The following is a 13,049-nucleotide window of genomic DNA, read 5'->3' as shown; positions in this document are numbered from 1 at the left end:
AATAAGACTCTGCATTTAAGCATGGGTACTTTTTTTTTTTAATTGCTTTTTTAGGTTCCAGGGTACATGTGCAGGATGTGCAGGTTTGCTACATAGGTAAATGTGTGCCATGGTGATTTGCTGCACCTAACAACCCATCACCTAGAGATTAGGGCCAGCATGCATTAGTAGTTTTCCCTAATGCTCTCTCCCACCCCAGCCCTCTCCTGACAGGCCCCAGTGTTGTTCCCCTCCCGGTGTCCATGTATTCTCATTGTTCAGCTCCGACTTATAAGTGAGAGTAGGTGGTATTTGGTTTTCTGTTCCTGCATTAGTTTGCTGAGGATAATGGCTTCCAACTTCATACATGTCCCTGCAAAGGACATGATCTCGTTCCTTTTTATGGCTACATAGTATTCCATGGTGTGTATGTACCACATTTTCTTTATCCAGTCTATCATTGATGGGCATTTGGGTTGATTCCATGTCTTAAGCTTGGGAACTTTGTAATATACAGTCATGCATTGCTTAACAATGAAGATACATTCTGAGAATTGTATTGTTAGGTGATTCTGTCCTTGTGCACACATCATGGAGTGCACTTACACAAACCCAGATGATAGAGCCTACTACACAGTTAGGCTGTATGGTATGGCCTATTGCTCCTAGGCTACCAACCTGTACAGCATGTTACTGGGCTGAAATACTATAGGCAATTATAATACAGTGGTAAGTATTTGAGTATCTAAACATAGAAAAGATACAGTAACAATATGGCTTTATAATCCTATGGGTCCACCATTGTATATGCGGACAGAAATGGTACATGACCGTACTCACTAGTTTACCCTAATACCCTTAATGGAAATTGTCACTACTTCTTTTCACTTTTCAATTCAGAAAACAGGCCCAATGAATTAAAATGTCAAGGATCCAACTTCAGGATGCTAACTTCCGATTTCTGCTGCAAAGATAACAGAAGGTGTGTTTTGATAAAAACGAGATTAGAGGTTGGGCTCAGTGGCCCATGTCTGTAATTCCAGCATTTTGGGAGGCCAAGTTGGGCAGATCATTTGAAGTCAAGAGTATGAGACCAGCCAGGCCAACATGGGGAAACCCTGTCTGTACTAAAACTACATAAATTAGCTGGGCATGGTCGCATGCCCCTGTATCATCCCAGCTACTCAGGAGCCTGAGGCACGAAAATCGCTTGAACCCAGGGGGCGGAGATTGCAGTGAGATGAGATCGCATCACTGTACTCCAGCCTGGGTGACAGAGCAAGACTCTGTCTCAAAAAGAGAGATTAGAGCAAAGAAGTAGGAGTGTGAGGAAAATTTACAATCTCCAAGTCCTTATTTCAGTTTTCACAGGCATAGAAATAACTTTAAAAGTTTAGTGTAGCAACTTTTTTTTTTTTTTGAGACGGAGTTTCTTTATTGTCACCTGGCTGGAGTGCAATGGTGCAATCACGGCTCACTGCAATCTCTGCCTCCCTGGTTCAAGCAATTCTCCTGTCTCAGCTTCTCGAGTAGCTGGGATTACAGGCGGCTGCCAACATGCCTGGCTAATTTTTGTATTTTTAGTAGAGATGGGGTTTCACCATGTTGGCCAGGTTGGCGTCGAACCCCTGACCTCAGGTGATCCGCCAACCTCAGCCTCTCAAGTGCTGGGATTACAAGCATGAGCCACTGTGCTGGCCTGTTCTTAATAATGGGTGGTAACTCTATAAGTCACAAAATGTAGAAATACATTACAATGGCTTGTTCTTAGTAGTATGAAGAAACATTATCTAACACCAATATACTATACACTAGACTCAAAGTAGAGTTACAAACTGGGGGACAAAACATGGCCTCTAGATAGGTTTTATTTGGCTAACATTGCATTAAATTTTCTTTAAATTACTTCCCAATGAGATAAGATTTAAAAATCTGAATTTCCAGCTTCTCTTGGAAAACAAAGGATCTGGCAACATTATGCCTGAATTCTAAAGCTGAGTAACCTTGCCTCTACTCAGGATGAAAGCTCACCTGTTTACCACAGTCCCCACCATTCCCTATTGCCCTACATCTGTCCTACATTTCTCATTTTTTTACCTGCCTGACACTGGTAGGTATCTGAGTTGGTGACACCAATGTACAGAATGACCCAAGACATTTTCTAATTCACAGTAAGATATTTCTAACCAGATAAGGACTATGTTCACAAAAACTACACAACAGAAATCAAGTGACACCTTCAAATGAGAGATATTAAAATTATATCTAAGCAAAAGGAAAGATACTTACTGAACCACAGCTTGACCCCGAGTGAGACCTTTGATTTTCAAATAATGCTCAATTACCCTGTCCTCACTGTAAAACAAAGAAATGAGAAGGATTGCAATGCATGATTATCTGAGGTACAGGCATAGTTTCCACATTATCAGGTGGCTGTCAGGAAACTTGAGAGAGAAAGCCTTCACCAACTTGTTTGGTAGATAGAGTTTGGCTTTTGTTTCTGTAGGAGACAGATTCCTGAACTTCAGACATTTGACTGCCTCCATTATCATCTTTAACTTATATTTTATGTAGCATATTTATATAATGTATATATTACTACCTTTAAAACTTAAAGTGCACGGCCAAGCGTGGTGGCTTACACCTGTAATCCCAGCACTTTAGGAGGCTGAGGGGATCACGAGGTCAGGAGATTGAGACCATTCTGGCTAACACAGTGAAACCCCATCTCTACTAAAAATACAAAAAATTAGCTGAGTGTTGTGGCATGTGCCTGTAGTCCCAGCTACTCGGGAGGCTGAGGCAGGAGAATTGCTTGAACCTGGGAGGTGGAGATTGCAATGAGCCGAGATTGAGCCATTGCACTCCAGCCTAGCTGACAAGAGTGAAAATCCATCTCAAAAAAAAAAAAAAAAAAAGACTTAAAGCGCAGTGGCTCATACCTGTATTCCCAGCACTTTGGGAAGTTGAGGCAGGCAGATCACCTGAGGTCAGGAGTTTGAGGCCAGCCTGGCCAACATGGTGAAACCTCGTCTCTACTAAAAATACAAAATTAGCTGGTTGTGGTGGCGCATGCCTGTAATCCCAGCTACTTAGGAGGCTGAGGCACGAGAATCACTTGAACCCAGGAGGTGGAGGTTGCAGTGAGCCAAGATTGCACCATTGCACTCCAGCCTGGGCAACAAGAGCAAAACTCCATCACAAAAACAAAAAATAAACAAAAAACTTAATTTACTAGAAAAGGAAACAATATCAATTTCTCAAAAGGGAAATGATCTTTTGCCATAATTGGATGGAATATAATACATATAAAATAATGATATCAAATGTTAGCTGTAGAACATTATTGAAGAAATTTTGAGCCAAAGGCCTATCCTCTCTTTGGTTAAAACAGGGAGATCAGCAAGTGTTAGGCATTAAAGACTTTCTCATTGAATGATTCAGAAAGATTTTAAAAGAATTTAAACTGCTTCTGAGTCTGTGCGCAATCTAAAATACTCTACTATCACCACTTACAGACATGTTGCTTTAGGAGAAAACCCTTTTATTGCCCTAGAGTAAAACCTGTTGACTAGAAAGGAAATCTCAAGTATAACCTGGAAAATGAAGTATTTCTATCTCCATATGATTAGTTGTCATTAGTAATGTCTTTTTTTTAAATTAAAAAACTATCAAGGCTGGGTGCAGTGGCTCACATATGTAATCTCAGCACTTTGGGAGGCCGAGGCCGGCGGATCACGAGGTCAGGAGTTCGAGACCAGCCTGGCCAACATAGTGAAACACCTTCTCTACTGAAGATACAAAACATTAGCTGGGCATCGTACCGTGTGCCTGTAATCCCAGCTATTCGGGAGGCTGAGGCAGGAGAATTGCTTGAACCTAGGAGGCGGAGGTTGCAGTGAGCGGAGATTGTGCCATTATACTCCAGCCTGGGCGACAGGGGGAGACTCCGTCTCAAAAAAAAAAATAAAATAAAAATAAATAAAACTATCGCGCTTGGCCGGGCCCGGTGGCTCACGCCTGTAATCCCAGCATTTTGGGAGGCTGAGGCGGGTAGATTGCCTGAGGGCAGGAGTTTGAGACCAGCCTGATCAACATGGTGAAATCCCGACTCTACTAAAAATACAAAAATTAGCCGAGCCTGGTGAAGGGTGCCTGTAATCCTCGCTACTCGGGAAGCTGAGGCACAAGAATCACTTGAACCAGGGAGGTGGAGGTTGCAGTGAGTCGAGTTCATGCTGCCACTGCACTCCAGCCTAGGCAACAGAGCAAGACTCTGTCTCAAAAAAACAAAACAAAACAAAAAAAACCTATCACTTGAAAATGACATGGCTAGAAGTTTCCAGAGTCAAGATGCTATGTAGCCTCAGTACTTACTTTCACTATATATTTGGGAATATACTTCCAACTTCATACCAAACGTCTCAATATTGAATATCTATTTTGTAAACTTTATTTTGTAACATTTTAGTGGAAAGAAAAATCATCTTGAGGATTCAGACTGAAACCAAGGAGAATATATTTAACAAGAATATAAGTATTTTAAGGGAAAATGTAATTTAGAAAAAAATGTGGTATGAAAATGGATACTATGGATTCATTAAAGTACAAACAACTAAACCAACTCAATATATACAATATCTAGCTGTAGTAGAAACCTCTGTTCATTATGAAAATCTCTGATCCAAGGAAATCTGTATTTTATAACACTTATATTGCATTCTGCTAGATTAAAGCTGCATTACACAGTGACTGCACATATATTGAATATTACATGTTCACCTAGGAGCATACTCTACGACATTTTACGCACTTGACAGAAACATCAGCCAGCTGCTCTTTGCAAATGACTGCAAGACACGTCTTGATACAATGATCTCCAGTAAGCTTCAAGTAGATCCTTTCACTGAAAGGATCAAGGTCTACCTATGGTTACTTTATACAATTGATTGGCAATTCGATATTTTTCTCACTTATATTTCTTTTAATGCCCTGAAAAGCATGCAGTTCTGAAGTTCTGAATGGAGGCTATGAGAATGGGTCACCTGTTATGTGGATTTGGCTTACCAGTAGGCAAGGGATGGATGCTCCTGAAGAGTTTTGGTTGGAAAGGCTGGTAATGTCTTTAAATCTTTCCTGGCATTTTCATCACTAAAAAGAAACGGAATACGGTAATGTCAGGTACTGTTATCCAAAAAATTATGCAAGCCGGTCACCAAATGAATGAGATTAAAAAAATAACTATTTACAGCATGTTGGAGCCAACAAACACATCGTTATGGACTCTAACTAGAAGCAGCCCCCAAATTTAACAACTGAGTTATATGATGAGATGTTGAAGTTTGTAATATTTTTTGCATGTGTCTATTTTACACATAACTGATTATAAATGTACATTTTTCACATTGTATTTTTACAGAATATTCTTCACATTTCATTATCCACTTTCTCCATGTTCCTACAGTATCTTACTAATCATCTTTAGTGGCTACATAATATTCATCATGGTGGAATACTGGTTACCATGAAACCATTCACATAACATCACCAATTTTTCATAATAGATATCATTGCAATGAAAAGGTTTATGTAGTCTTTTATATTACTCTTCTGTTACCTCCTTACAACTCTCTGAAATATAGAAGACCAACTCAACCATCTGTAGAAATCTCTTGAATAGAAGATGACTGGAAAACATGTTTCTAATGAAACCCAAGGTATCTCTTAAGTCACATTAAGTGAACTAAAATGTACCTCATGTAAGGTTAGCTATTATCTAATTATAAAACAGCAAAATTCTAGTTGTCAAGAGAAAGGTGTGGTCTTTACAGAACTTTAAAAAAGGGAGAACAGGCCGGACACAGTGGCTCACGCCTGTAATCCCAGAACTTTGGGAGGCCAAGGCGGGCGGATCACGAGCTCAGGAGATTGAGACCATCCTGGCTAACACGGTGAAACCCTGTCTCTACTAAAAACACACACACACACACACACACAAAATTAGCCAGGTTTGGTGGCGGGTGCCTATAGTCCCAGCTACTTGGGAGGCTGAGGCTGGAGAATGGCATGAACCTGGGAGGCACAGCTTGCAGTGAGCCGAGATCATGCCACTGCACTCCAGCCTTGGCGACAGAGCGAGACTCCGTCTCAAAAAAAAAAAAAAAAAAAAAGGGGGAGAGCAGGTAATACTACCCAGTCATAGTTGGTTATGAGAGAAAATAACTGCTGAGTATTTAACGATATAATCTATGAGGAAATGAACATGATTATCTGAGCCTATTAGAGGGTAGCTACTCAAAATTCTGATCAAACTGGTGTTCATCAAACAGCATAATGCTAACTCTGCCTACCTTCCACTTCTTCCTGTCTTTACCACCAGCTACCCTTCGATGAAAGGCTCCCAAGTGCCAGATACCATGCAACACACTTCTTGGGCATTATTTACCTCATGTAAGGCTCACCACAAGTACTCTCATGCAGTAGACACTATTATTATCTATTTAAGTAGAGGAGTCCCCCAGCTGGAGGACCAAGCATTGAACCATTCCTTGTTGCTATTACATATCAAAGCCAGGGTTGTGGCCTTTCCTACAGGTGAAAGATCTAGCTTTCCAAATTACTACAGGAAATAAAAAGTCACTTGGCTCCTGTTCTTACATAAGAATAAATCTCTCTATTCATTTGAAATCTGAGAGTTATAGCTTAACCACATTGACAATCTTGGGAAACTGGTTTGTGCTTCCTGAAAATCAAAATATACCACAATCCAATTCATTCATATTAAAGGTCAACTGTCAACTCCCAGTATATTTATTTTTCTTAATAATCTCTTTTATGTTCTGTCTGGCATACCACATTTACTTTTTTTTTTTTTCAAACCTAAAACTGTCAGATACCTTTACTTCTAAATTGTGATTTTTTTTTAATGAAGGGCAAATGCATGCATATATTCAAAAATGATAAATTCAGGACAACATCGTGTTATGAAATCATCCCCATCAACCACATGCATGTTGTTATTTCTGGATCCAGGTGAACCATAGGCTATGTGTCAAGAACCCAGTCTAGCATTCACTTACTTGGACTACAGTTAATTTTGTGGCAATGGAGACCTCACTAGATCAGAAGTTGCTATTTATCATAAATTTATTTATTCAGTTAACAAAAACATGTAGAACGAGTGTCATATGATGGAATTGTTTTTAACTCATACAAATGCAGTCAGCCAAAAGGGAAAGGAGAATAGGGAAAGAAGTGAGGGAGAAATTTTATCTGTCATTCCATTCAATAAGCTCATGGTTGAGAGTAAGTACAAAACAGGTGACTTGAAGCTGTTGTCCTTCGTCCTATGTCCCTCAAAGCACAAGTATCTCACGACACTGAGATTTTTCCAGCATTCAGGCATTTAATACATGTCTGCTAAACTCAAGTAGTCTTTATATCTAGTGCCTAAAGAAATAGCTGTGTGTTTCAACTGGAGAAAAATACCACCTGTGTTGGATTTATTGAAAGATGAAGCTTAGTCTTCAGCATATCATTTTCCCAACAATTTTCAAGAGTAATTTGAACTATACACAATCAGAATCTACTCCAGTTATAAGATGTTATTTGTTTAGAAATTCTGGCTGAATAAATCAATAAATTACTAAAGGTTAATCATGAGCCAGTATCTGAGATAATGATGAATATTCATTCATTAATACCTTTTTTTGAGCACTAATCAATCATTGAGAAGCGAGTAAAATGTGCATTAATAAAGAAGTGGATTAGGATCATTTTAAGGAGAGTTTAGACTACCTCGAAAAAAAGTATTCTTAACCGGGTGCAGTGGCTCAGCCTATAATCCCAGAACTTTAGGAGGCCAAGGCGGGAGGATCACCTGAGGTCAGGAGTTCGAGACCAGCCTGACCAACATGTGAAATCCCGTCTCTACTGAAAATACAAAAATTAGCCGGGCATGGTGGCAGCCACCTGTAATCCCAGCTACTCGGGAGGCTGAGGCAGGAGAATCGCTTGAACCCAGGAGGCGGAGGTTGCATTGAGCCGAGATCGCACCATTGCACTCCAGCCTGGGGTACAAAAGCGAGACTTCGTCTCAAAAAAAAAAGAAAAAGAAAGAAAGTATTCTTAAAAAGATGGAGCACAGAAGATTTTTAGGCACTGAAACTATTCTATATGATACTGTAATGGTGGATATATGACATTATGCATTTGACAAACCTGTAGAAATGTACAACACAAAGAGTGAACCCTAATTTGGTTATAGACTTTTGCAACAAATGTACCACACTAATGCAAGATGTTAATAATAGGGGAAACAGTGAAGGTGGGGAGAGGGGGTATAAAGGAACTCTCTGTACTTTTCATTCAGTTCTTCTGTAAATCTAAAACTGCTCCAAAAAATGTTTATTAAGAAAAAAGAAGAAATATACTTTAGATTAGTGGTTCTCAACGTGGGCAGTTTTGCCTCTCAGGGGACATTTAGCAATGTTTGAAAGCATTTTTGATAGTCACAACTGAGGAAGGAGATGTTACTGGCTTCTACTGGGTAGTTCCTGTAACGCACAGGACAGCCCTCAACAACAAAGGATGATCCTGCCCAAAATGTCAATAGCGCTGAGATTGAGAAACCCTGCCTTCAATTCTACCCTAATACTCTACAAACCATATCTTTTAGACTTACAGAATTTTTCTCCTATGTCACTCTGAATATTAGACATCTCAGATACAAATATCTAATAGAGGCCAAGTGAGACAGGCATTAGAAAATCAACTGGCTAAGCGAGCTGAGAAATGTAAGTCAAACTCACCATTAGACCTGGGGACACTGAGATACGGTGTGAACTATGAAGAGAGGAGAACATTGCCCATGTTTCATATAAGATACAGATTTGGCTGTGTGTGATGGAGATCAAAACTTTAGTTAATTTCTCTTCACATAAGTCAGAGCTGGCTGGGCATGGTGGCTCATGCCTATAATTCCAACACTTTGGGAGACTGAGGTGGGAGGATCACTTGAGCCCAGGAGTTGGAGACCAACCTGGGCAACACAGTGAGACCTTGTTTCTACAAGAAATTTTTAAAAAATTAGCCAGGTGTCATGGCATGTGCCTGTGGTTTCGGCTACTTGGGAGGCTGAAGTAGACCACTGGAGTCCAGGAGTTCAAGTCTCTAGTGAGTTATGATCACACCAATATGTTACAGCCTGGGCAACAGAGTGAGACTCTCTTGTTAGAAAAAAAAAAAAAAAAAAAAAGAATGGAGAGAAGATGCCTTCTCAGTTTCTTGGTTTCTAGTTTCAGATAATCAGATAATTTGCTAACTGCAAATTGTCAGTAGTGATTGATTAAAGCAGACAAGTAATTTAGGCAAATTACTTGTCTTGCTGCTTGTGGAATCTTGACTATCCCTCAAAATCAAGTTTTTTTTGTTTGTTTGTTTTTTTTTTTTGAAGCTGGGTCTTGCTCTGTTGCCCAGGCTGGAGTGCAGTGGCTCAATCATGGCTCACTGCAGCCTCAACCTCCAGGGCTCAAGTGATCCTCCTCCCTCAGCCTTCCAAGTAGCTAGAATCACAGCTGCGTGCCACTATGTCTGGCTAATTTTTTAATTTTTCATAGAGATGGTGTCTCACTATGTTGACCTGGCTGATCTCAAACTCCTGGCCTCCAGCAATCCTCCTGCCTTAGCTTCCCAAAGTGCTGGGATTACAAACACGAGCCACCATGGCCAGCCCCCAAAATTACATTCTCAGGGAAGAACATGGCCTTATTTCTTCACATTAGAAAAGGCTCCTGTTAATCCTCCAAATCTGGTCATTTGTACTATTGTAAAATATCCCTTCTGAACATATAACATTGCTTTCCTATAAGAACCTGTTTAATATAGGAATTTTCCAGCAAGCCATCACCGATATTTGAAGTGGCTGAGCTGTGGACGTGACTATAACACTAAAAGAGAAAGCCAGCAGAATAATCGAAAGATGACTGAGACAGATAGCTTGGCAGAAAAATGGGTTAAACTCTTCAACAAGCAGTATATAGAAGTAGAAATCCAAATGGCCAACAGAAAAAAAGTGTTCATCTTCATAAGTTATCAAGGAAATGCAAATTAAATCCTCAATTAATTATCAATACACAATGGAGTCTCACTCTGTCACCAGGCTGCAGTGCAGTCGTGCGATCTTGTTTGGTCCTAAACAAGGACCTGGGTTCAAGTGATTCTCCTGCCTCAGCCTCCGGAGTAGCTGGGACTACAGGTGTACGCCACCATGCCTGGCTACTTTTTGTATTTTCAGTAGAGACAGGGTTTCACCATGTTGATCAGGAAGGTCTCTATCTCTTAACCTCATGATCAAGAGATAGACCGCACCCGGCCAGACTATCAAACTTTTTTTTTTTTTTGATATGGAGTCTCGCTCTGTCACCCAGGCTGGAGTGCAGTGGTGCGATCTTGGCTCACTGCAACCTCTACCTCCCAGGTTCAAGCAATTCTCTGCCTCAGCTTCCCGAGTAGCTGGGATTACAGGCGCCCGCTGCCACGCCTGGCTATTTTTTTTGTATTTTTAGTAGAGATGGGGTTTCACCAAGTTGGCCAGGCTGATCTTGAACTCCTGACCTCATGATCCACCTTCCTCAGCCTCCCAAAGTGCTGGGATTACAGGCATGAGCCACCGCGTCTGGCGACTATCAAACTTTTAAAACTCCAACAAGATCTAGTTTATATGGAGAATGTAGTGCAATAGGAACTCTCATCCATTACTAGTAAGAGTGTCAATCGGTACAATCATTTTGGAAATTTGCATACCCTATAACCCAGTAATCCTCTGCTAGGTATATTCCCTAGAGAAACTTATATACAAGAATAAGATTTAGGGCCAGGCATGGTGGCTCACGCCTGTAATTCCAGCACTTTGGGAGGCCGAGGTGGGTGGATCACCTGAGGTCAGGAGTTTGAGACCAGTCTGACCAATATGGTGAAACCCCGCCTCTATTAAAAAAATATAAAAATTAGCCAGGCATGGTGGCGGGCACCTGTAATCCCAGCTACTTGGGAGGCTGAGGCAGGAGAATCGCTTGAACCTGGCAGGTGGAGCTTGCAGTGAGTTGAGATCACATCATTGCACCCCAGCCTGGGCGACAGAGCAAGACTGGCTCAGAAAAAAAAAAAAAAAAAAAAAAAAATTTACACTAACATTGTTCACACAAAAGAACAACTCAAATATCCCATAACAGTGCAAATGCTTAAACTGTAATGTATTCATATAATAGAATACCATGCAGCAAAGAAAACAGATAACAGCTACACACATCATGAATGTCACACATATTGAGCAAAGATACAAGACACCAAATAAGAAACACAATCACTACTTCATGTACATAAAGGTCCAAAACAAACAAAATGAAACTAGAAAGAATCACACATAGGTGATAAAACTATGAGGAAAGACAAGCACCTAATCTCGTCTCATCTAGGAAGCTAAGTAAGGTTGGGGCTGGTTAGTTCTTGGATGGGAGACAGCCCGGAAATACTGGGTGCTATAGGCTTAACAAAACAAAGGCAAGAAAATATTTACCATACAGTCAGAATGCCCACGAGGAGGAGGGAATTTTATTGGAGGTAGGAAAGTACAATACACAATGCGGGGCAGGAGGCTTCTGGGGTCCTGGCAACATTCCTCACTGGCTGTGATTGTATTGCTGCATCCTTTTTTTCTCCTTTTTTTTTCTCCGAGACTCTGTCACTCAGGATGGAGTGCAGTGGCACAATCTTGGCTAACTGCAACCTCCGCCTCCTGGGTTTAAGCGATTCTCCTTCCTCAGCCCTCCCAGTAGGTGGGACTACAGGTATGTGCTACCATGCCCAGCTAATTTTTGTATTTTTAGTAGAGACGGGGTTTCGCCATGTTGGCCAGGCTGTTCTCGAACTCCTGACCTCAAGTGATCCGCCTGCCTCCACCTCCCAAAGTGCTGGGATTACAGGCATGAGCCACTGTGCCCAGCCCAGCTGCATCCTTCTAATTTGTTCTTTATATCAATATACATGTTTTATGCATTATTCTATGTGATATAATTCACAACAAAAATGGAATCAAGTATGGCCAGTTGAGTGGATGTGGGGAAAGCCGAAGTTCAAGCTCACTGCCCTGTTATGGGGAGGTGCTGCAATGGTAATGCAAGAGGTTAGAACCTACTGAACCAAAAATGAATCCACTGGGGTGTTAGAAACACTGGCATATTATTCTAGAAGGTTAAGCTCGATCATTTTCAGAGTTTAGGATCAAACAGGATTTCACATTTGAGCGAACTGGCAGTAGCTGAGTGCTTATTTGTTCACCCTCCTGGGGAATTTGTCTGGGAGCCTGAGGCTGCAAGGGATCTATGGAGCTTGTAGGAGCAGCCAGGTCTGGCTTCTGCACAGAAGGCCCCTCCCTGGCCGGCTGGGCAGGAGGCATGATTTATGAGTCAGGATCAACCTCAGAGTTCAGAGGGAGGGCCCAAAAGTAGTAGGGGAGGTGAACAAGCCTCAATCGGGATGTCTCTGCCTTTCACCAGCAATAAATACACTCAACCTGACTGGACATTCCTGACCCTAATGGCAATGGATATGTTATTTTAAAGATGCACTTGACCAGAATTGCCATGAGGGACTGGTTTCTCCGGGTCCTAGCTAGAGAGAATGCCCATAAATCTACATCACTTGCTACTTCTCAGTGACCAAACCAGAAATTGCTTCTCTCCATAATTTCAGCAGGAATTCAGATGTCACAATGAAGAACATGCTTGCATTTTATCTGATTATCTAGGCTGAACTCCTCCCTTAGGCATTCCAGATTCCTATTTCGATAACTTTCCAGAAGGAAGCTGCCCATGACCCTCTATTTAGCCACTACAACTATTTCTGAGGCAACAATTCCTTTCGTTATTCTGAAGCCCCCTTTCACGGGCTGTTTTTCTTTACTGACCCCAAGTACCCTGACGGAATGTGCCAACCCCACTCATTTTTGAGAAAGCCACATGGCTGGCAAAACTGAGGCTACTCTTTGTGTGTGCTGGAGCACTTGTGTGGAA

The 13,049-nt window shown here is 41.2% G+C and overlaps 1 protein-coding gene across 3 annotated transcripts in view; it reads right to left on the bottom strand.

Annotated features, from left to right (window-relative positions):
• The window catches only part of FRMD4B (FERM domain containing 4B), a 370,979-nt gene that overhangs the window by 48,706 nt on the left and 309,224 nt on the right, over window positions 1–13,049 (bottom strand). For all 3 annotated transcript variants that reach the window (XM_054551889.2, XM_054551891.2, XM_054551890.2), the window contains 2 exons: window positions 5,047–5,130; window positions 2,269–2,334 (listed from right to left, as the gene is read on the bottom strand). In XM_054551889.2, the coding sequence (XP_054407864.2) occupies window positions 2,269–2,334; window positions 5,047–5,130 (150 nt within the window). The remainder of the gene's footprint in view (window positions 1–2,268; window positions 2,335–5,046; window positions 5,131–13,049) is intronic.

The sequence above is a fragment of the Pongo abelii genome, chromosome 2, assembly GCF_028885655.2.
Source record: "Pongo abelii isolate AG06213 chromosome 2, NHGRI_mPonAbe1-v2.0_pri, whole genome shotgun sequence".
NCBI classification, from domain to species: Eukaryota; Metazoa; Chordata; class Mammalia; order Primates; family Hominidae; genus Pongo; species Pongo abelii.
Note: the sequence above shows the minus strand (reverse complement) of the source record. Positions and strands in the feature narration are given on the sequence as shown.